This window comes from Bombus vosnesenskii, unplaced genomic scaffold (genome assembly GCF_011952255.1).
Source record: "Bombus vosnesenskii isolate JDL3184/JDL3185 unplaced genomic scaffold, Bvos_JDL3184-5_v1.1 scf7180000013358, whole genome shotgun sequence".
In the NCBI taxonomy this organism is placed as follows: Eukaryota; Metazoa; Arthropoda; class Insecta; order Hymenoptera; family Apidae; genus Bombus; species Bombus vosnesenskii.
The window spans coordinates 255,309-279,167 of record NW_022882992.1 but is presented as its reverse complement, the minus strand read 5'-3'; the positions used below and the strand labels follow the sequence as shown (position 1 = coordinate 279,167).

General features: G+C 25.6%; 2 protein-coding genes across 5 annotated transcripts; one reads left to right on the top strand and one right to left on the bottom strand.

The window, feature by feature from the left end:
• Positions 1-449: 449 nt before the first annotated feature.
• LOC117237134 (serine-protein kinase ATM) lies at positions 450-13,453 on the top strand. Of its 4 annotated transcripts, none has more exons than XM_033500796.1 (18): positions 451-664; positions 870-1,007; positions 1,102-1,522; positions 1,690-2,043; positions 2,132-2,528; positions 2,642-6,993; positions 7,298-7,624; positions 7,715-8,020; positions 8,111-8,325; positions 8,554-8,894; positions 9,077-9,543; positions 9,693-9,922; positions 10,053-10,169; positions 10,731-10,802; positions 11,043-11,188; positions 11,264-11,370; positions 12,129-12,410; positions 12,596-13,453. In XM_033500796.1, exons 1-18 carry the CDS (start codon positions 593-595, stop codon positions 12,772-12,774), a joined length of 8,523 nt encoding a protein of 2,840 aa, XP_033356687.1. In that variant the 5' UTR covers positions 451-592; the 3' UTR covers positions 12,775-13,453. The 4 variants fall into 4 exon arrangements, with proteins under 4 accessions (XP_033356689.1, XP_033356687.1, XP_033356688.1 ...); XM_033500795.1 differs by having other exon boundaries at positions 452-664; positions 10,731-10,886; XM_033500797.1 differs by lacking the exons at positions 12,129-12,410; positions 12,596-13,453 and adding an exon at positions 11,757-12,022 and having other exon boundaries at positions 10,731-10,886.
• A 213-nt stretch (positions 13,454-13,666) lies between these two features.
• LOC117237137 (DNA-directed RNA polymerase, mitochondrial) lies at positions 13,667-23,294 on the bottom strand. The gene is made up of 18 exons (XM_033500806.1): positions 22,968-23,294; positions 20,817-20,933; positions 20,633-20,733; positions 20,080-20,240; positions 19,222-19,574; positions 18,779-19,122; positions 18,355-18,624; positions 16,949-17,296; positions 16,601-16,771; positions 16,357-16,482; positions 16,054-16,254; positions 15,603-15,878; positions 15,186-15,431; positions 14,939-15,098; positions 14,575-14,821; positions 14,308-14,479; positions 14,014-14,105; positions 13,667-13,850 (listed from the first exon to the last, which is right to left on the bottom strand). Exons 1-18 carry the CDS (start codon positions 23,107-23,109, stop codon positions 13,730-13,732), a joined length of 3,648 nt encoding a protein of 1,215 aa, XP_033356697.1. The 5' UTR covers positions 23,110-23,294; the 3' UTR covers positions 13,667-13,729.
• Positions 23,295-23,859: the final 565 nt, after the last annotated feature.

Here is a 23,859-nt window from a genome sequence, read left to right as displayed (position 1 = left end):
TCGATTATCTACTCTTGTTTAGCTGGGAATTAAGCAAATATATGCATACTTCATACATTTAAAAACTCAATTTTCTCAAAAATGGAGCTCCCAGCGCAATATTATCATTCTAGATTTTTGTCTTTGAGCTGAATTACGGGTCACGTTGTATATAGTAATTTTCTCAACATATATAGAAATATGACTTTACAATTTTTAGAATTAACCTATTTTGTATTTTGTATAAGTAAGTATGTTTGAGAAAATGCCTATTATACATAAGTTTACTTTGATTCGAATATTCACAGTTATATCATCTATATAATTAGTTTAGTGAATTTTCATCTTTACATCTAGTACTTTTACTAGAAAAGGTTTATCAAAGAGTAACCAGTAGAATGATAGTTTCGTAGATTTGATTATTTGAGAATGAAAAGTAAGTATTATTTCGGTTAAAGATCTTTTAATAGCTAATATAGTATTGTCAGTACTATCAATTGTTGTATATATGTATATATAAAATTTATATATATACATACATATGTAACTTGACGAATTTTCTTGTCAGGAGTATGTAATATAATATAAGTAAATATCAAGAATTGGAATAAAAATGTCAAGATATTTGGAAAGAGTACAAGAAATATTAAGAAATGCAGATAGTAAGAAAGTTGCAAGTAAAAAGGTATGTATACATATGTACCTACTAATGTTTGTTTTATATCACTTAATTTTAAACTTTATCATTTTGGGACAATTTCTAGTTAAGAAAGGTTACATTAATTAACAATTATTAATGTTCTAGACATTTTTCAATAATAATAATCTTTCATTGTGTGAAGGATAATACTATTCATTGTACTAAATGTTAATTATACTTTTCGTTTTAGATGTGTGTTCAGGAATTATTAGAATTATATGAAAATGAAGATGCAATACTAGAAATTTGTAAAAATACAAAGGAAAGAACACAAAGTATTGTAGATTGGTCATATATAATACATAGTGTCCATAGGATAGTATTAAATGTAAATATATTTTTATGCTATAGAATATAATTAAAATGAAATTTGTTAGAAGTAATTTTACATAATGTTATAACCATTTTTATTTTTATTCAAGGAAGCAGATAGACTTGCTAATAAAGATTCTTCTAATAAAGCAGCAATAACTGAACGAAATTATACATGCACACTTGTGAAAAATACATTTCGACATGCAAATTGTCATAAAGTACCACTTTTAAAATGTGAAGATATAATGCCTTTAATTTTACAAATTTTAGGGACACATATATACGAATATTATCATGATACTTATATAAATGTGCTAAATTCTTATATACTACCATTTAGAATATATCAGGTGAACATGACTCATGAACAGTGGAAGGAATTGTTAAAAATGTGTTTAAATTTATATAAATATATGTCTTCTCCTACAAGTAAAAGAATTGTTTTAGATACATTGCAAATGATCATTGAGTATGGTTGTTTGCATACAAATTTATTTTTAAATGTAAAAGAAATACTATTATTTTTAGGTATGTAATGAAATTTTTAAAACAATGTTTTTAATTAAAATTTATTCTAAAATTCTGTGTTAAAATCAACAACTATATATTATCTATAATTTAACTAATTTATATATATATTTAAATTATTAATTTAACATCATAATAAAACATGCTATAACTTTTTCCAATTTTAGAAAGTATTTTCCTTGATGTAGAAAAAAATGGAGAAATTTTAGCTGAATCTAGTTACAAAGTTACATATACAATATGTCAACAAATTGCAGTAGAATATAGAATTACACTGTGTCATTTTAGTGAAAATATTTTACCGAATATAATCAGATTAGACAGTTCTATCGAAAAATATAAACTTTTACTATTTTTTGTAAAAATTCATCATCCCAAAGGAGTATGTAAAACTTGTGATGGTGCTTATGCTTATGATTGGGGAAAATGGTACAATTCTCTTAAAAGTATGTATCTAATGATTTTGAAAGATTTTAAAGCTGATATACTTTCAAAGAGCTTCCTTTGGTTTGCAATTGAAGGTAATATATTTGTAACTTTTTTAAAATAAAGAATATGTAAAATAAATATATTTTATTAATTATTAATCTAAAAATAAATATGTTTTAGTTTTTAAACAAGTAATGGAAAATCCAGATTTGATCACTGAGAAAACATCATTCAATAATTATGATTATATACAACCAGCAAAACGCAGACGAATTGCTGTCAAAATAAATGGACCGGTTGATATGCTTATTGATAATAATCCAGAAGAAGCTTGGCCCATGATACAGGTCTTAACAACATTGTTTAAGCAATATCCTGAATGTTTAAAATCAGGAGATTTTCCAACATTTTTAAAAGTTTTAGTGGATCTTTTCACATTATCTCTTAAGAAAGAAAAGATCATAAATAATTTATTTGAACTAGCTGCTGTTTTGTTAATGAATGAAAAATTATGTTCTATAATGGATATAGAAAATTCAAATATTTATTGGGACCAAATATGGGATATTTTATTAAGGTATTACTTATTTATTTTAGATTTTAGGTCATATACATTTATTTTATATTATTTTACACTCTTTTAAAATATTGATTTTATGTTTGTGTGTCTATAGTAACTTATTGTTTTAGATCATTAAACATAAATCAGAATGAAATATCAACTCATAAACTCACACAGCTTTTTATAATACATAATAAAATAACAAATCCAAATGCACTTTTAAAGCTATATTTGACAAATGTTATTAAGTGGTCTATTATGAGTCTTCGTACATTAATAGTAATCTGTGAACATTTGCCTTTGCCTACTAATATGAAAGTATTTAATATAAATGTATATTCACCAGCAATGAATACAAATTCTGTTAGGTCATGTCTTATAAAATGGATATTAAATATTCCTTGGCACGAAATGGCAACACAGATAAGAATTGATGAACTGTGCTTATTACTTATTGGCATAACATTAAAGTCAAAACATCAGAAACAAATAAAATTCAATGAATATGATATTAATGACATATGTGATTGTTCAAAAATTGAACAAAATACTAAGTCATTTTATGAAGACATTGAACATTATTATTTGTTACTAAAGTATAAAAAAAATGTATTCACTAAAGAAAAGGTAGAAAATGCAGAACAAAAGCCAGAAGTAAATAGATATGTACTGTTTATGGAAGATATTGTAACTTATTTAATAAACAGTTTACATGTTATTATTGAAGATGGAAATAATGCTCTTCATATAATTATAATAAAGATTGCGGTTGTAGCAAAAGTTTTATCAATGATGAGAGAATTGAATATGGTATCTAAAAATATCGAAGATTTATCTTTGATACAAGCATTGAAAAATTATATAGACATTGCTTATAGTTCATTGGAAAAAATAACCAATCCATCAAGAAGTAAATATAATTATCTATTTAACGTAACAAAAGCACTTAATACATTGTATGGAACATCATATGATACTGATATAGCAAAAATAATTGTTACATCTGCAACATTGAATATGCTAAAAAACATATTTAGTTTAATGAATATTGAGGACAATGAAATTTCCGATTATAAAACTAATCGTGATTATTATGATGGCTATGAGTCTAGACTAAATAGTCATAAATATTTAGGTAGAGAAGTCATACAAACAAAGCCATGTAACTTTTGTGACAAAGGTACAATAAGAATACAAACAACAAAAGCTTTAGCATTATTCTGTTGTATGAACTTAAAACAAAAAAAATGTGAAATTCAAATAAAGCTTATGGATAACTTGCTTAAAATTGATATGTACGATCTTTCACATACAGTTGATTTTATGATGGCTATAACAGTTTTAAAATCTCTATCAAAATATGATAAAGAAGAGTTATGGAAAAATCACAATGAACTACCATTGAAAAATTTGTTGCAATTGTATCACGAATGCTATAAAGATGAAACAATTACACGTTATATATTAAATGTTTTACCATATTTCTTTAATTATGCCTTAGTTTACAATTACAAGTTAGATAATTTAATGAATATTATTGTTCGATTTAATAAGCTGCGATCTGAAAAAAGATATGGTGTCCTTGCTCATAAAGAATTTATTAAATGTCTCTCAGAAATTATTTATATTAGTCCTTCCCATTTTTGTTATACTACATGTCATACTTTAAACCAAATGCCAATATTTGAAGGAATTTTATCATCCCTTATTAGTAATTCATTTCTTGTACAAGTGCAAATAATTAAGTGTATACAAAAGATATATTCTTTAAAGAATATTAATTTCGAATGGAAAGAAACATTATTTACAAAAATAGAAAAATCAATAAATGAATTAGCCATTAACAATAAAACAGATGACGAAATAAAAACAGACGAGAAGGAAATTACAACAGCAAGTATTTCACTAATGCTTGCTGCTATAATATCTACCAATGGAACATTTCAGTGTCGTGCATTACTAACAATGTTACGGTTTAGCATTGACAAAAGGGTAGAAACTCAAATAATTTCAAAATCAATAAGTATTATGGCAAATCAAATCAATTATTCAAACATCGTGGAAGAAAATTTAAGTTATTTAATGACATACTGGTTTAATTCCAAATATTCATCACAATTATTTCCTTGGAATTTAACACAATGTAAATCAGAAGAACAATTTTATAATATATATAGTAATACAATAGCATTTATTAAATTTCAAAATCTAGAACTTTCTAGTGTCATTTCCTTTTGCAATTATATTAACTTATCATTTAAACAACTCATTGAAAATATTTTTCCACAAATTTTATCATGGCTATTATATTGCATTAATGAAAATAATGGAAATAGATCAAAAACATTAGTAGGAAAAATATTTTATAAATTAAAATCAAATCAAGATGAATTTGCTGAAATGAGGAAGTTCTCTAACTTGTTTAAAGAAAAATTTGAAGAAATATTAATATTTCTTATTGAAAGATTACACGATGAAGATTACCTTGAAGAAATATTGGGAGAAAGAATATCGTTTGCAATATCAGATCCTCCTCATTTTAAAAACAAAACAATGCTTATTTGTTTAAAGTACATAGAAGAAAACTTTATTATACCAAAAATGTCTGTACAATACTATTTAGTTTATAATTGCCCAAGAGTATTACAAAAAATATTATCACATTTAATTAATAATATCTATAAAAAGAAATTTGAGGAACATAAGATAAAAGCTTTTCATCAGTACATATTCTTTTGTTCATTGATTATTAAAGAATTGAAAGAAGAATATTTCAATACATTGTCTATGTATATCATAAAAGATATTGGTTACAGTTTACTTCACATAATTAAATTATTTGATAATACCCTTTGTAAACTAGGATGTAAATATTTTTACAAATTTATAAAACATGTTTTGTGTGTAAGAGTTGAAGAAATCAAAGAAATTTTAAATTTCACTGTCATAACTTTAATTCCTATAGCACAAGCAGGGAAGATACCTATAGCTCTAAAAATACTTCAGTTCCTAATAATTGATCAAAAGGAAATATTATCTGATGCAATAGAGAAATTAAATTCATTTCCAAATGTTCCTATATTTTTAGAAATACGAAAGATACATAATGATTTGAAATATAAAGCAAAGGAAATTTATAGTTTGGAACAAGAAGTAAAACATTTTTTGTGTACAGTGACTGATAAAGATATACATTATAGCATAGAAGATATTGTTCATTTACGAATACAATTATCTACAAGAAAAGAAGAATTACGAGAACTATATGATAAACTTGAAACATTTCATGGTTTTTTTGAAGATTGTACCTCAAGCATATTGCATCAATTGATATACAAACTCATAAAATTAACAGCATCATCTGATATAAATGTTTCAATTGAAGCTGTAAAATGTTTAGGCGAATTAGGACCAACTGATTTGACATCAATGATATATTTTGAGAAAAGTCATGTTAAAGAATCTTCTGATTTAATAGAGATATTATCATATAAAATAATAATAACAATGGTACAATTTTTATTTCAAAGTGATACTGAGTTTCGAAAAATTAGTGCTAATATACTGGATGTTGTACTTTCATCTTCTTGGGGGCAAAAGTTGTTAGATGCTGAATATATGAACAATCTAAAAACTGTTTTGGATGAATCACAGGCAGTATTACCTTTAAATTATATTCAGCCATTTATAAAGAACAAAAACTCAAAAATGAGCAACATTGCTATAAACTACACAAAAACTAATGATATTATAAAGTCGGATAATACCTTTTGGACAACTCAATCCGATGGTTCATATGCTAATTGGATTATAGTATTAACATGTAATGTTTTAGAGTGTTTTACAGGATTTTATTCTGAAAATTTAATCCCCATTTGTATGTTAAGTACTGATTTTTGTGAAATAATTTTACCAAGAATTATTTTTTTGATAATTCATATAGATAAACGGTTTATGAGTACCATATCTTTGTGTATTAATACATTTTTTGAATATCATTTTGATTTTACAATAAAAACAAGCATTCCTTCACATAAATTTACAAATTGCGATCATTGTATTGTACGTTGTATGTTGAATATTGTGAACTATATTAGAATGCAAGTTCCAAACAATGATTTAGAATTTAATTATATATGTATTGCAAAAGCTGCCAAATATTGTTCAGCATTTTTTACTGCAATATTATATGCAGAAATGTCTTGTGAAACTATTTTAAATGATTATAATAACTTTACTAATATCTCAAAAATTGATTATGTCTATGAAAAATCAGCTGAACAAGGGAAAGTGATACAAAATATACTTAGAGATTCTTACGCTAAGATAGGTGATTTTGATGCAATTAATGGCACTGGTTCTTCACATTTGCATGATCATTCTACTCGTATTCAACATTATATACATACCAATAAATGGGATAAAGTAATGCCTGCACAAGATGTTGAACTTTCTTCTGGGAATATGTCAGTAATTAAGGGTGAGTATTACAAAATTACATATTTATTTGAGAGCTTATTATAATTTTAAATTAATTTTAGCACAACATTTATTAACAAGATTTTAATACCTTGCAGTTGATGTGACATTAAAACTATGTACATATAAAACAAAATATTTTAAAATTGTTATATGTTTATATTAATTAGAAATTTGTTATTTTAAAGTATACAAAATTTATTTATAATGATCATAAAGTTTCAATAAATCGTAATTTATTAAAAAGAAAATTATATTTTCATTATAATAACTTCAAATTATATGTAATTTATTATACATTTCAGAAATGGCAAATGGATTATATCAGTCTGGTCTTCATTATTTACTTAGTAATTTTATATATACTATGTCAAATAATGGTGTAAAAATAGATAAAGACATTCAGTATGAATGTGCTTGGCGACTTAGCAATTGGGATATTTGTGAGACAAATCAAGCTTTATATCCACAAAATAGCTGTAATTTAAAATTAGAAATAACTGAACATGATTATCACTTTTATCATTATGAAGCATTAAAATATTTTCATGAAGGTAATGAGACAGCTATACAGAATGCAATTCAAAATGCTCGTATAAATATTATCAAAGCACTTAAGAACATTAATCTAGGTAAGAATTATTAAACTTTCTGACTTTGAAAAAGTCTATTTAACAATTTAACTATTTTAATTTATCTATTTAACAATTGATTATTTGTAGAAAGTAGTAAAACTATATATGAAAAGTTAATGCAATTGCAATTAATTAATGAAATTGAAGAGTTAAGCTTTGCTAAACAAGGCGAATATGAAAAAATCTTACATAAATGGCAACAGCAGGATATTGCAAATTTTTATGAATTTCAATATATTGAACCGATTTTAACTCAAAGAACTGTTATGTTTCAAATAAATGATACTTTAATTAATAACGTAAATATTAAAAGTGCGCTTTTTAATACATATTTGCAAATATCAAAAATAGCAGCAGATAAAGATAACTTGCATATTGCTACACGTTCATTAGGTATATATAATTAAGATTATTATAACATTATATTAAGTATTCAATTATAAAATATATGTATTTTATTCATATTTTAATTTTTTTATGAAGATATCTTAATAAAACAAAAGGGTATACCATCAAAAATTCAAGATCAATTACTTTATCAAGAATCTTTATTAGCACTAGTTAGGAAAGATTTAGATGTTGGACGATTTCTTTTACGTAACTTAATGCAAAAGGAAACTTTAGATGCAAAATTACGAGCACAAATATTAAGAGTTTATGGAGATTGGATGGCTGAAACAAAATCAGAAAATCCCCAGGTATGTATCATGAAATAAAAGTAAATTAAGGTATGAAATTTTTAAGATTACTTAGTATCTTATTATCAGCTTTATCTATTCTATTATTATTTATTATAGATGTACTAAGCTTTAATACAATATTTTATTTCACTACAATATCTTATATACATCTCTCACTACAATATATTATATACATATACATACATAATAAAAAAATAATATATATTGTTATTTATTATCTTTCAGACTGTGATAGAAAAATATTACTTAAAATCTATAGATATAAACACATCAATTAGTACACAAAATACTGATACAATTAAAGATTTACATGATACCCAAGTTGCTTTAGCTCGTTTTGCTGATAATCAGTATCAGCAAATTAGTTCATATATGAAATCTCCTCAGTTTGAAAATCTAAAAGAATGTATTACATATTCCTATAAAGGAATTAATAAACATTCAATTAGTGAAGATAAAGATATTAGAAGTGTAATGATTTTAAACCAAAGACAAAATACGAATGATGTTGCAGAACTGGAACATATACAAAAAGAAAAAGATAATTATTTGATTTTAGCATTAAAGTAAGTTCCATATTTCTGCAAAGTTCATAAAAGAGCTCTATAATTTCTGTTTTTTACATATCAGTAAAGTATATTTATATTTCATTTACTATTAATATATTTTAATATATGTTAATTATGTTAAAATTGATATTATCTTACTTAATATCTATAAATAAACATTATTATATTGCTTCATACAGGTATTATTTAATAGCACTACAGCACAGCGAAAATTATAATTTGTTAATATTTAGAATAATTGCGCTTTGGTTAGACAATATACATCAAAAGGAAGTCAATGATTTATTGCAAGAAAACCTTAACAGATTACCATCTTTTAAATTTATTCCACTTGTGCCACAATTAGCTGCGCATATGAATGATGAATTTAATGAGTTTTCTGAAAAAATATATAACATTATGCAACGTTGTGCTTTAGAACATCCACATCATACATTACCAGTTCTGTTAGCATTAAAAAATTTATATGGTGATTATGATTATAATACAGCTAGAAAAAGTAGAACACTAGAACCAAGAGTTCTTGGAACACAAAAATTGTTACAAGAAATAAAAGAATCAGATATAAATTTAATTATACAAGAAATGGAAAAGTTATCACATGCTTTAGTTATGTTGGCTAATCTTTCAACTACCTCAAATAAATGTAAGTAGATAGAAGATGTAAGTAGAAGTATTTTTAATGAAAATATAATTATACATATATCAAACATATAAACAGACATTATGTGTAATAGCACATCTTAAACTTAGTTCTAATTGTAGAATACTTCATCATAGAATTTCCATTTCTAGCGGGTTATGAAATTAAAATACCAAGAAATCAAAAAATTTTAAAGATTAAAAATTTTGAAAACATATTTGTGCTAACGTTAACAATTGATGTACGACCATCCAGAAATTACAACAATGTGATTGGCATTGCTAAATATACAGAATCATATGAAACTGTTGGAGGTATAAATACTCCAAAAAAATTAACTTGTATTGGTACAGATGGCATATATAGACATGAATTAATAAAGGTATATTATTGAGTGCATTACATAATATGTTCAATACTGGATAAAAAAACATTTATTTTTGATACTGTTGAAAGACAGAGAGAGAGAGAAAGAATACTATATACTTTTAATTATTTAAATATACTTTTAGGGAAGAGATGATTTACGACAAGATGCTGTAATGCAACAAGTGTTTAATGTAATGAATATATTGTTAAAATCTCATAAAGATACTAAACGTAGAAAATTAACAATTAGAACTTACAAGGTAATATTAACAAATTATTTATATTTCAAGAATTTGTCATCATTAAATTAATTATTATTATTTTTCTTATTTATTTAACGTTTTTCAGTATCACCGGCCATGAGATGGACTTAGCTTACATTAAACTATCTAACTCACCCTTCTACACCTCCGACTTCCATTTTTCTTCCTTTATAAAATAAATAAATTCTTCCTTTCCTTTCAAATCCCTTAGATAATATGTCCTGTATTCTTTATCAGCTTTTGTCCTCTTATGTCTCTGCTGACCCTATAAAAACAAATTTTTCGATATATCCCTAAAAATCCTTATTTTTTCTCTCCACTCCTGCCACATTCCAGAATAAGAGCTTCCCTTTTTTTCTTTTTATCATTTTCTTCTGCTCCTTCCCTACTTCTGTACTTGAATTAATTACTCTTGCAGCATCTCCTTTATCTTTAATATTGATATATGATTAATTAGTGATACAAATTATTTTAGATATATTAAATATCTATTTTATATGTTAATGTAATTATAATCTTATATGTCCTATACTTATGTTTCTTCTATTACTTTTCTAGGTTGTGCCATTAACACAAAGATCAGGAATACTTGAATGGTGTGATAAAACAATACCTATCGTAACTATATTGGTAGGTTCAGGTACCATTCAAGGACTTCACGAGAAATACTATCCAAAGGATTATAAAGCAAATTATTGTAGAGACAAACTAGCAGTAAGATTATATTCAAATAAGATTTAATTTTACAACCGATATGTATTGTTCTTATTTTGATTATTATTTGCAGTATGAATTTTATAATGGCTATGCGATACCTTACAGTATATAGAATATTATAGTATGGAAATATAATGTAAATTTTATTTCTAGGCAGTAGGAAAATCATCAACTAATGTAAAGTTGAAAGTATTTATGGATTGTTGTGCACATATGCATCCAGTGATGCATTATTTTTTTATTGAAAGATATCCATCACCTGAAACGTGGTTTGAACGCAGATTAGCGTATACACGCAGGTAATAATATTTATATGTAGTAATTACTCTTGAATTTATTATATTCATTAAATTATACTTACTATATCTTCACAGTATAGCAACAACATCAATGGCAGGATATATTTTAGGATTAGGAGATAGACATTTAAGTAATATCTTAATTGATCAAATAACTGCTGAAGTAATTCATATTGATTTTGGTAAATATGATTACGTAATTTTTTAAACTGGTAGTAATATTAGCAACATTGTATTATTAGTGCTATTATTAACCCTTTGCACTCGAGGACTTTTTCGGCCGGGTGTAGCAGCTACTCCGGATGATTTAGCGTATACGTGACGCGTCTTATAGCTAGTGTAAAATGATTTCATATACAAATTAACTTGCAAAAACATTATATTCTAATAATTTATCTATATTTACATCTTTGAAAATATGATTTTGTAATATTAATTTCTGTATTTTGTTGTATGATAACTTACAAAGCATTCACCAAGATGATATAATTAATCTCATTTTTCAACAATTCAAAATCAAGTTCATCTTCATTTGAGCTAATTTCACTTCTGAAAACCACTTTTTTAGGGTTTCTAAACTATAATACTTTTGCCACGATCGTCGAATCCGAACCAATGTTGGAGACGTTGTTTCAATACCATAGTTGAACCATAGTTTCGGAGGGATATGGGATTAAATATTTTATCTCCATTTTAAAGTCTAACACTTTACACTTCTTAACAAAGAACACAAAGAGCTAAGGAACCAATTTACGAACCAATATTGCACTCTCATCAATTGGAGATATCGAAATCTAGCATAAACAGGGACTATCGCCTCTCGCTCGCCACTGGAGTTGCAACACGGAATGCCGTGGTGATTGAAATTCGCCTCTCAAGTGCAAAGGGTTAATAATGTAATTTATGAATACTTCAATTTTTTTGTTATTGAATATAATAGGCATAGCATTTGAACAAGGAAAGGTATTACCAGTTCCTGAAACCATTCCATTTCGACTTACACAAAATATTGAAGATGGTATGGGTGTATCTGGCGTAGAGGGAACAATGAGACATTGCTGTGAGAAAACATTAACCGTATTACGTGATCAAAGACAAATAATTATAACATTGCTTCAAGTTCTTTTATATGATCCATTATTTAAATGGACTATAACACCCGCTGAAGCACGTAACATTCAAAGCGGCGGAACATCATCAAAATTAGTCGAAAATAATCAGTGTAAATATAATTTATGCTTTCATATTTTCGTTTCTTGTATTATACTTTTTATAGTAATCGCATAAATTAATAATATTCTACGAATAAAATTTAATATTTTATTGAAAATATATGAATAATGTAATATATGTTACATATTCATTGTATCATATTCGTACTATTTTAAAAATATTTATTATTGATAGGTTCTAGAGCAACTAATAAGACAGCAGAAAGAGCTCTTTTGAGAATAGAGCAAAAACTACAAGGCACTGAAGAAGGATTAGCATCTAGTGTATCTGGTCAAGTTGAAAGACTTATACAAGAAGCCCATGATCCTATGAATCTTTGTCGCTTATATTGTGGATGGCAACCATACCTATAATATACCTATATTTCATAATCTTAAAAAAAAAGCGAAAGATTTTATCCAAATGTGATATAAGTTTAGAAATCACTTATTTTATAACACTACTTTAAAAGTATGATATTTGTATTTTAAATTTATTTATTTTAAATTTTATACGAATTATAAATATAAATATGTACAGAGTGTCTCTGAAATATACAAGCGTGGTGTTTCTACATACAAAAATAAATCGAAGAAAAACGTTTTTTCATTTAAAGTTTTACTTATGAAAAAAAATGAGTTTTTAAACCATTAAGTACTTAATTAATAAAATGATTCTTAAAAAGTACTAATCTTATTCTTATTTATAAAATCATTCAAAATGCAGATTAAATACAGAATAAAGGAAAGTAATATCGATATTTCGGAAATGAAATAACAATAACAGGAAGCAAATCGTGGCATTGTCCATATTTAATAATACAGAAGTAGAAGTTCATAATTTAAAGCATCCAGTTAATATACGGATATCTGATGGGATTTCAAACTCATTTTTCTCGAGAACGAAGTCTTAAACGAAAAAATGTTCTTTTTTTCTTTTTCGACTTATCTTTGCATGTAGAATCAGCATCCGACTGCATGTACCATAATTTCAGAAATGCTCTGTATGAGTAACACCACTTTAAAAAAATAAAAAATGTATATAAAAGGTATATGTATTCTAAATATTGAAATTTTTATCTAAAGTATCTCTATCTATCTATATCTGTAAAACATCGTTATTTTAATAGATTTAATCTTCAACCTTCAGTTGGCATAATGTATTATTTGAAATCAATAAAGAACTATTTTATGAATATTAAAATATAATGACTTAGGCATAAATTATGAATTGAATACATATAAAGTAAGGGATATAAAAACTACATTATATTTGAGTAATTTATTTTTATCATTAATTTACATAAAATGTTCTAAGACTCGTAAAAATTTAATTAAAGAAGTATACAGACGACAAAACATTATTAATATCAAAAGTACCTTTTGATGGTACATTAGTTAAACATCTGCGTATTGTTTCAATGTCAGGCTTATTTTTACGCTTTAATTGTCTGAAATTATATTATACTCAAATTAAAATATACGTTTTATTAGATTAACATTATATAATATTTAAATATAATACTGTCAGTACATTAATTTATATTGTATTGCATTGTAAATTATAAATCTATATTTTTACTAAAAATATATATTTTTGTAAATATTACTTACTTATAAATTGGTAAATATCGTTTCACAAAAAATATAGCTAAATCTTCAAGGATGGGTTCAGAATGAAGAGCAACAAATTGTTCTCTGCATATCTATAAAAAATAATTATGTATCTATAAGAAAGTATGAAAAACATTTGAATATCCAATTTATATTCATTTTACATTTGTTTATAATTTACTTTATATTTTGTGGACTGTTGGAGTACTATTAGATTTATACTATATATTATATTCAAAAACATTGAAATGTATGGATGGTGCAGTAAATTACTTTATTTAGTAGTTTACTTACTTTGTTCATAGCATCTATGGTACAAGAATGAGTCCAAAAACAATCATGTACTGAGACAAAAGTAATATTATTTTTATTACAATTTAGCCCAGTAAGCATCATGTGAGTGGAATCTAGAGAGTGTATAAAGTTTGGTGCAAATGCATTTCGTTGTTTTATCCTATCAGGTTTCCTATAAACATTTCCAAAAATGTTACTTTTGAACATTACAATATTAGATACTAAAAGTAAATTGATGTATTTACAAAATTATATACTTGTACTAACCTATTATCATTAATTATATAGTTATTTAAAGATTTTTGTTTCAAATAAGGTTGTATAATAGGAAGACCTAATGGGGTAACCCACTCCACTTTTTCACAACAAATAGAAGAAATAATTTGAGCACATTCTGTGAACCAATCTTGAATTTCTCTTGCACTTTTAAACATTTTTCTTAAACTGTGAAATGTGCTTTCAGTTAAATATATACTAGCAGACCAAATATGTTCCCTTGGAAAGTTTTCCATATCTACACGAAATATGAATATTAAAATAAATTTTCATCTCTTTTTGGTTCGTAACAATATACCTTAAATCTTTTCATTTTTGTCCAAATATTCTGCATACATTGAAAAATGAAATTTACCTTTTAACTGTTTTGCTATTTGATGTTTTGCACCATATTTTGTTACACCATATACTGTTGTCATCACAGTTTGCTTTATAACTTTTCTTTTTACATATCCTTCCAATATTTGTGCAATTTTAACATTATTTTTTGCATCAATTTGTCGTTGTGTTTCAATCTAAAATGTAACTGAATATTTTTCTTTCCAAAAATATTTACGTATATATATTGCAAGCTACAATTTTGTGTAATACAGTAAACTTACAATTGACACAACTTCAGAATATACATCTTTTGGGGTATCAAATGGATGTAAATTAACACTTTCCGCGCCAATTTTATCTTTACCAAGTGCTGCATAATGTTGAAGTCCATTACAACTGCCATCTTGATGTACTGGAAATGTAGACACATATTCTTCTACATTTGGTGTTTTTAATGCATTTGCTATTTCCATGCACCCAGCTAAAGTTTGCCATGGTTCCTCTGATTGTTTCCACCACATTTTACCCTTTACAATATAAATACCAGTTCTATTTAAAATTATTTCAAGTATCCTAATTTTAAAAAACTGTTTATTTAGTATAAACATGTAATTATGAATTTCTTATGTAGCCATTTCATCTTGTCCTTTAATATATTAAAATAAAAAGCAATCCTTTTATTTGAAATAAAAACTTACTGTTAAAGGTTTAGTAGCACTGTCAAGTATATTATCCATATTCTGATTTGCATATTCAAGCCGTTCTTTAACAGAACCTGCTTTCTTAAAGTTAGTTAAATTAATAACATGTAATTTCAACCAATCTAATCCATTTGGACCTAAAGGTTTTCCCTTTCCAAATAAAAGTAAAGACCGGCCCAAATCAGATGATAAATGATTTAAATAAGGAGGTACTGGGTAAACTCTTCCTCTAAAATCCAAATTATGTGGGAGCCAAAATATTTTGTTTCTAAACTTTAAAAAAATAAAGAATTCACTATATAGAATGGTATAAATATATAAAATTACGTATTTAGTTATAAGAATTATAAAGGAATTAAAAATAGTCTAATATATACTTCATATCTAATTTAACAGTAATTTGCTTATCAATACAAAATTAATATATTTGAAAAGATAAAAAACATACATGATTGGCGATGGATAACTTATAAAGAGTATCACACCACAACGAATACATATCATACTTCTTTTGATTATATTGAGCTATTGCTATTGCTGCTTTTTGTTTCTCTTCAACAGTAGCATTTTTATTTATTGGACCTGGTGGAGTTAGTACAGAAACTGATTGAGGAACATTTAATTCTACAGAACCACCATCTTGAAAAATCTAATTAAGAAACACATACAAATGGAAATTATTTATAATAATTATAATTTGTATTCATTATCAATAAGAGCTATTAGACAATTATTCTAATATCAGAATTACCTTAGTTACAATATCGAGTATAGCAGTATTAATTTTCCATGGAATAGAACTAAGCTGATTCAATGAATCAAATATAGGAAATAACTGTTCTGGTTCTGTATTTTCAAATTTATGCCATAAGCAACTCTAAATAAAAAATATAAATAGTATACATTTCTCTTATATAGTATAATGTTGAAGATAATATATATATTGTTGTATAATATATATATACTTAAAAAATAAATAAAAATTGCAAGCTTACAAAATCACTTGAGGTTCTTATAAAATCAGTTTTCGTTATAAGATATCCTCCTAAATGTATTGAAATCCATGGACTTGGTGGACTATAAGAAGGTAGAAGAAGTGATTCAAATGTTAATGTTTTTAAATGTACCTTTCTATATAACTTTGATACCAGAGGATGTGGTTTAATCTGTAACATAAAAATAAATTTTATGTATTAAAAATATTTAAATAATATTTAATTTTTTCTCTAAAACTCTCAGATATTAATGAGTTCAACAACCTTCCCCATAAAACTAGCTGAAAATATTGGGTACTATAAAACTTTGAATATTCCAATATTTAATTAATAATATTCCATACAAACCTGTTCTGATAAATAACTTCCTTTGTTCCTAAACAATGTATAAAATGCAGGGATTGAATATTTTAAATCTTGTCCTTTTAAAATATCAGGTTTAAGCATAATATCATTCAAGATAATATGATACAAAAATTTGCCAATATTTATTATTACATTCATAGGCCAATTTACAGAGGTAAAATTTAAAGGTGTACCATATTTTGATTCCTTATACTCAAAATATTCCCATACAGTACGATTATTCATATTATTTAAATGTGGCATTTTTTCAGGATGTAAGTACCATTCAAGGTATTTTGAATAAATATTAATAATTTTATCTAATACTCCAGTTCGTTTCTTTATTTCAATCTATAAATTAAGATTATAAAAATTGAGTGTATGTGTATGAAAATTATAATGACAAAGTACACAAATATTTTATCAACAAATGTATAAATATAATTTATATATGTCGGAGATGAAAGGACACCGGAGCCTTCCCTCTGGAACTTCGGGAAAATCCATAAAATTGTAATTAAAGCTTACAGTTATAATTAAACAATTTGCCGTCATTCTGCCCAATTTAATCAGCCATGTCACTGCGCCACGCCAGAAAAATTGCTGAAAATTCTCAATGCGGGAATTGATTGTAATTTTAATAAATAAAAAAAAAACAATTCTGCCCAATTGTACTTGGTTGCGATTTGTGATAATAAACTTGGGCTTAAGGCGACCATCAGCCGCCGAACGTAGCCGCGGTCAACGGGACGGGCGCTTCGTCTAACAAAGGTGTAGAGTGATATTATGACCCTCATTAAAGGAAATACCCATAGAGGTGCCTGACAGTAAAACATGCCAACGGTTCCTTCGGACAATGAATACCAGATGTTGAGGCACTTACATAGTACAAGTCCAGTTAGCCCGAGGACCCGCTATAAAACCTGGGTTTTTTCGGTAATTAATATTTTTCAAACGGACAGGCAGTCTTTGTCCCAAATTGACCAATTGACAGCGACGTCAATTTCCCTTACTTTCTGAATGACGGCTATACTCAACGAATCCGATGATCTCGTGTCCTTAGACACACCCCATCATAGTTTTCCTCGGTGGCATCATCGGGACGAAAATTCATTCTTTCTTGCGATCTCCTCGACAAAGAAAGTAGCGCCTTACGATCTGTGAGTATTGTATGAGCAAGTATATCTATCCTCCCGTTGACCGTGGATTCGTTATCGAACCTAAGACCAACATCACTAGTATCGCCAGTGCCCAACCACCGCGGTTGATTGTCGAATCGGTAGTATCCATACTCGTATTACCAGGCCGTACCGTCGTTATAACACAGCGATGGCCAATTCCAATGAAGATCTAGCAAACGCCCACAACCCTATTCCTGACACTTCTCCGACATATAAATAGTTTCATACCTCATACATCCTATAAATGTATTTTCCCAATGCAATGTATAATGATTTAAGAGATGAACTAAAAGTTTCTGATCCTGCAGCTAATTGTCTAATTTCACGTAATATAGCATCTATGTAGTATTCTTTATCCAAAACTTCTAAAAATGGATACAAAATCATCAGAGCATTATGAGATTGACACTCCTTTTGTTTTAAGCACTTCAAATTCCTTTCAAAAGCTGCCAATGCTGCATCTTTCCAATAATTTTCTAGTTCCATAATTTTTGTTTCCTGATATACGATAAAGAAACCATTAGTACTATATCAAATCTTGAAGATTTATAAAAAGCATTTGTATTTATAAAAGCAAGTGTAATTTTTAAGTATAAAAATTAATATATATTTGAAATATTAGGCAATAGAATATTGCATAATAATATCTTACCAGATTAGTGTTTATATTTTCCTTGCATACTTTAATACTTGGTATCTGTGTTTCAATTTTTAATTCAGTTTGAAGCTGTGTTTCTAACAAATTTTTTAGTTGTTTTATTGTTAATATTCCTTTTGCTGGACTTTCACAGCTACTTGCCATTTGAATTTCTTCTACAAGTTTACATCTATAGTTTCTATTTAATGTAGCGTATGCTGGTTCAAAGTCTGGTATTAATATCCTAATTGCCTTTAATATATTTTTTTGCTGACTAATTTTAAAGTATGACTTACTAAAGATATCATCAAAAGATATATTGTAATTATTCATTTCAGCATTTAATTTTTTGAGTAATTCTGCAAATGAAATAGATTATTATAGTATATTTTCCTTTATACATGCAAGTTCAATCATATTAAAAATTTATATGCAATAAAATATGTATATATAATTACCAATTTGTTTTTTATCTACAGTCTCATTTCCCAAAGCATCAAATATATATCCATAAGTTTGGGATGTTGGTGTTAAAGAATCATTTTTTATCATATCATATAACTCTAAAACTTTTCCTATTTGTCTTCTGAAAGCATAAGCTTCCAAAAGTATATTGTAAAGTTTAATAATTTCATTACATTCCAAACTATTTTTAACATATTTCCTACATTTCATTAAGGTTTTGTTTGCTCTGTTTAACAATCCACAACTTAAATAAACTTGTATATGTGCTAATAAACTTTCAACATAATTTTTTACTCTATACTTGTTTTCAGTTTTACATATTTCCATCTTCTTGTGTGCATTACCTCTAAGAGAAATAGTTTTGTTAGTAAAAATTATTTTTAATTAAAGTTACAAAATAATACAATACTAATTATATGTGCAAAACAAAATTTAGTAAATAATAATAATACATATATTATATAAAGTTACAATATTCAACAAAAGTTAAAGTAAGAATTAAAAGAGAAAAATATATCATGAAAATTTTATATTATTAAAAATTGTTTATATTTCTGCTCAAGACAATTTCAATATGATCATTTTCAAAATAAAATGATAATTATAAAGTTTAGTACAGTAACAAAAATTAAATTTTATAATAAACTAAGAAAATCTCATATCATATTGTTTGTAATGTGTTGTAATGTTTAGTAATGGTTTTAATAAGTAATAATCTACATGCTGCATGACTCTACACATGTACAAAATCACAAAGGAAAAATATTGATAAAAATAGAGCTATCAAATTGATGGTATAATATGAAAACAAATATTTCAAAATCACATACTTTCATTCTTATAATACATACGTGCTTAACTTTAACACATTCTCCAACTTCTGATCTTTCAATTTGGTCTGTTTAATAGAATGAAATGTGGAATCTTTTTGAAGCATATTATTCTTGATTTCATTACCAATATTCAAATTATCTTTCATTTCATTTTCAGTAACTATATCTACATTATTTTCCTATTAATGAGTTATAAAGTAAATAAATATATAATCTTGTTATGTTATAATACTTAAATAATGTAACATTATGTTTGAAGAATCTTTTAAAAATTCAATTTTCAACTGTAAAATACTTTTTAAGTTGTAATTTAGAAAAACTGATTTCTGGTGTATCACAATAATATTGTGCTTGACACTATGGATTAATATTTTTATTTACAGAAATAAATTATTGTTTATGAACTAAACTTTTTATAAAAATAACAACTTATTTTTTTTTATTGAGATCCAAATTTACATATACTTTAATTTCTAAATAATTATGTTTAATATTCTGTTTAATATTTTAATATTTAAAGTAAAGCAAATAATTTAACACAATCAATTAGGAATAAATTACTGTAACTTACAATATTTAAATAAATTTCAGTATCACAAAAATCATGATAATTTTCAGATGCTGTTAACTTTTCTATTTCAGTTCTCTTAGTACTTGCTGTTTTATTTGTTACTATAATAAAAAGATACAATATTACAGAATAATTTATGTCAATATGTGAAACACATTTATGTAAATATAATATCAAATTTTACCTGCTGATAATTCGGCATATTTTTTTGTTCTTTGCTTTTTTCCTTTCTTTATTGGTGAATGACTCAATATATCTACTGTTGTTGTACCATAAATACGAACTTGCTGGTATTTGATAGCTATAAATAAAATGAATGTACATTACAGTTATAAGCTTGTAAACATGAATAATTAAAAAATGTATGTGAATGTGGAACACCAAATTCATATCTAATATCTTATACATATAATACATATTTACATTAAATATTACATGGCATATATTTAAGATAATATCTATTTGTTAATAAATAAATTTATTATGTCAAATACTTATTATAACAAATTTCTTATTTTTATACTTGTAATTTTTTAAAAAGGTTTATGTGGTTTATGTGGTAAAGGTGGCTTATTTGTATATGACATTTTTTACTAGTTGTCATAATATACAATATGCTAACAAAATTAAACTGTCAAACTCTAGGACTTCTTGTTTATTATATTATTCCTATATACATTATTTCCAATTATACATTATTATTTTCTTAGTCATATAATGTTGCACTGTTAAAAACAGATAATTCCAATAAAAAATTATATTAGCTTCCCAACTAAGTTTTAAAATTATTTATCAAAATGATTTTCACTTTATTCATATTTACATTGCTTTGCATTATGAATTAAATCCCCTAATATATTTACCTTTTACTTTGTATAAATACAATTTTTTGTGTATCTTTATTATGAAACTTCATAACAAACGTCATGAATACTATTTGATTTTACTTTTGATCTTTCATTTCCATGATCAATTTTTGAAACTACTATATATTATATATTTGTTAGGAAAATCATTTCCAAATGATATGCAAATTTTCTTGAGTGCTTTATAGCTTGTAGTTCAAGCTTCGATTGTTACAGTAAAGAACAAAAGAAAATTTAATGGATAATCAGTACACAAAACACCATATTTTAAGAAAATACAATTAATTTTGACAAAAACAGTTATAAATAGATATAATATATACACTACCATGTATAAGTACTTAAACACTTAATGTAGTCCAATTAAAGCATTGATATTCTTATTATATTTTCAATATTATGACAGAAGATTGTTGCTCTACTGTTAATTCTTTACTTCTTGCCATAATTGGGATCAAATGTTCTGCTAAATTGATATTGAAACAAAGAATATATCTGCGCCAATCAAGTTTCATATTCATTTTTAATAAACAGCTGGCATTTTATAAAATCTATATAAACTATTAGAGTGTGGTTGCAAATACATATTCCAATCATTTAAAGATCCCAACATTGAACAGGTATACTTAAAGTCATTTAACTTAGGTATTAATGCACAAGCAATTCTTGGGCATCTTCAATTGATACATTTTTATTTATACTAATTAATATCAACTATCGTTTTCATCCACATCTAATAACTATATATGGTAGTCCGAGGTAAGATCAGAAGCGAAAATTAGTATAAAGTTCTATTTGAAATATATTTTATATATTTATAATAATTTGGAAATGTTCAAATACTTATGCATGATGGCGTTTGTCCATATAAGAGATGACTGTTATCAATATGGTAAAAAATATTTAATGCAAAGTTATTATTAATGTAATATACATATTGTACACAAGTATGAATTTTAAACATTTTTTTGCCCGCCATCGTAAATATGTCATATCAAATAACAGCGCTCAAAGTGGCTATCTTAAAATCAACTTTCGCAGAAAATGATATGCTAATGATAAATTTATTATGTTAAGTAACACATTAAAAATTTTTCTATATCTATCATAATAAAATTTCATAAAACGCTTAGGTCTAATAGAAACGCAATCATGTGTGAAAAGCAGCACGAGATTTTTCAGGTTAATTACGTTTATTATGTAAATATCATTGAAATGGGAAAATAATAAAAATTACATAACGTTTTAATAATGAAATTATAATTGATAAATATTTTAAAATATTATACTATAACCTGATCATGTAATAACTTAATCTCAAAAATTGAAACTTTAAATGATACAAACCCTAAAATATGTACATATATAAATTACTTCAATCTCATTTTGTAGCCGGCAGACAAAAAGTAATAAAATACTTATATATATAAATTATTCATAAAACTGAATTATATACAATGTAAACATACATTTTGATATATTTCCGTGGTAAAAGTTACAGAAGGAGCATAGACGCATTGATCGCTGCATCATTATTACTTGCTTCGGTATGAAGAAAACACCATGTGGAGATATTCGTTCCGTAACTCGTGTTATTAAAAGTCTGTACATTTTTATACGATTACATAAAGTTAACCACTAACTATGTAATAATTAATCATCTCACAGATAATGATAAATTTATATAGGAAAATTATCATTATTTACAACATAATATAACCCACGAAATGAAAAGTAGCATTTCACATTCATGAACAAAATGAACATGCAGTTAATAGATGGCATCTTGTAGAATGGAAATTCTTAAGATTTTATACTCATTTCAGACAGAGAAAATTTCATATTTACTTGCTGATTAAATATGAATTGTTAATTTAGTTTTAATCTACAACACATCATATTGTTAAATTATAATATGTAGCAATATAAATTGTTTTATCGAATTTTAAATTATTAAAATGGAAAGTGTAAAATTAGAAAAAAGTTCTTTTTTTGTAATAGTTACAACTAATTCCATTCTGCTAAAGATAAATAATAATTTTTGCAATATGAATGGTGAATGGTGAAAGAACCAAGTTACAGCTTATTGAATTTCTAACAATATTATTTCATTTTTTTGTTACACTCATATGATACATTATGTTACAACATATTATTATACAAACATAAAATAAATGCATATTGAAAATTGTCAGAAATGTCAATTTTAAATTTCTAAAATTTTTAAATTTTATTCACAAAGTTGAAATAACATTTTAAACATTATTACATATTTTAAAAAGTTTTTCTATATCTTTTTTCTCATATTCTAATAAAATAGAAAAGACTTTAACAATGCACTAGATAGAGTTAAAATACGAA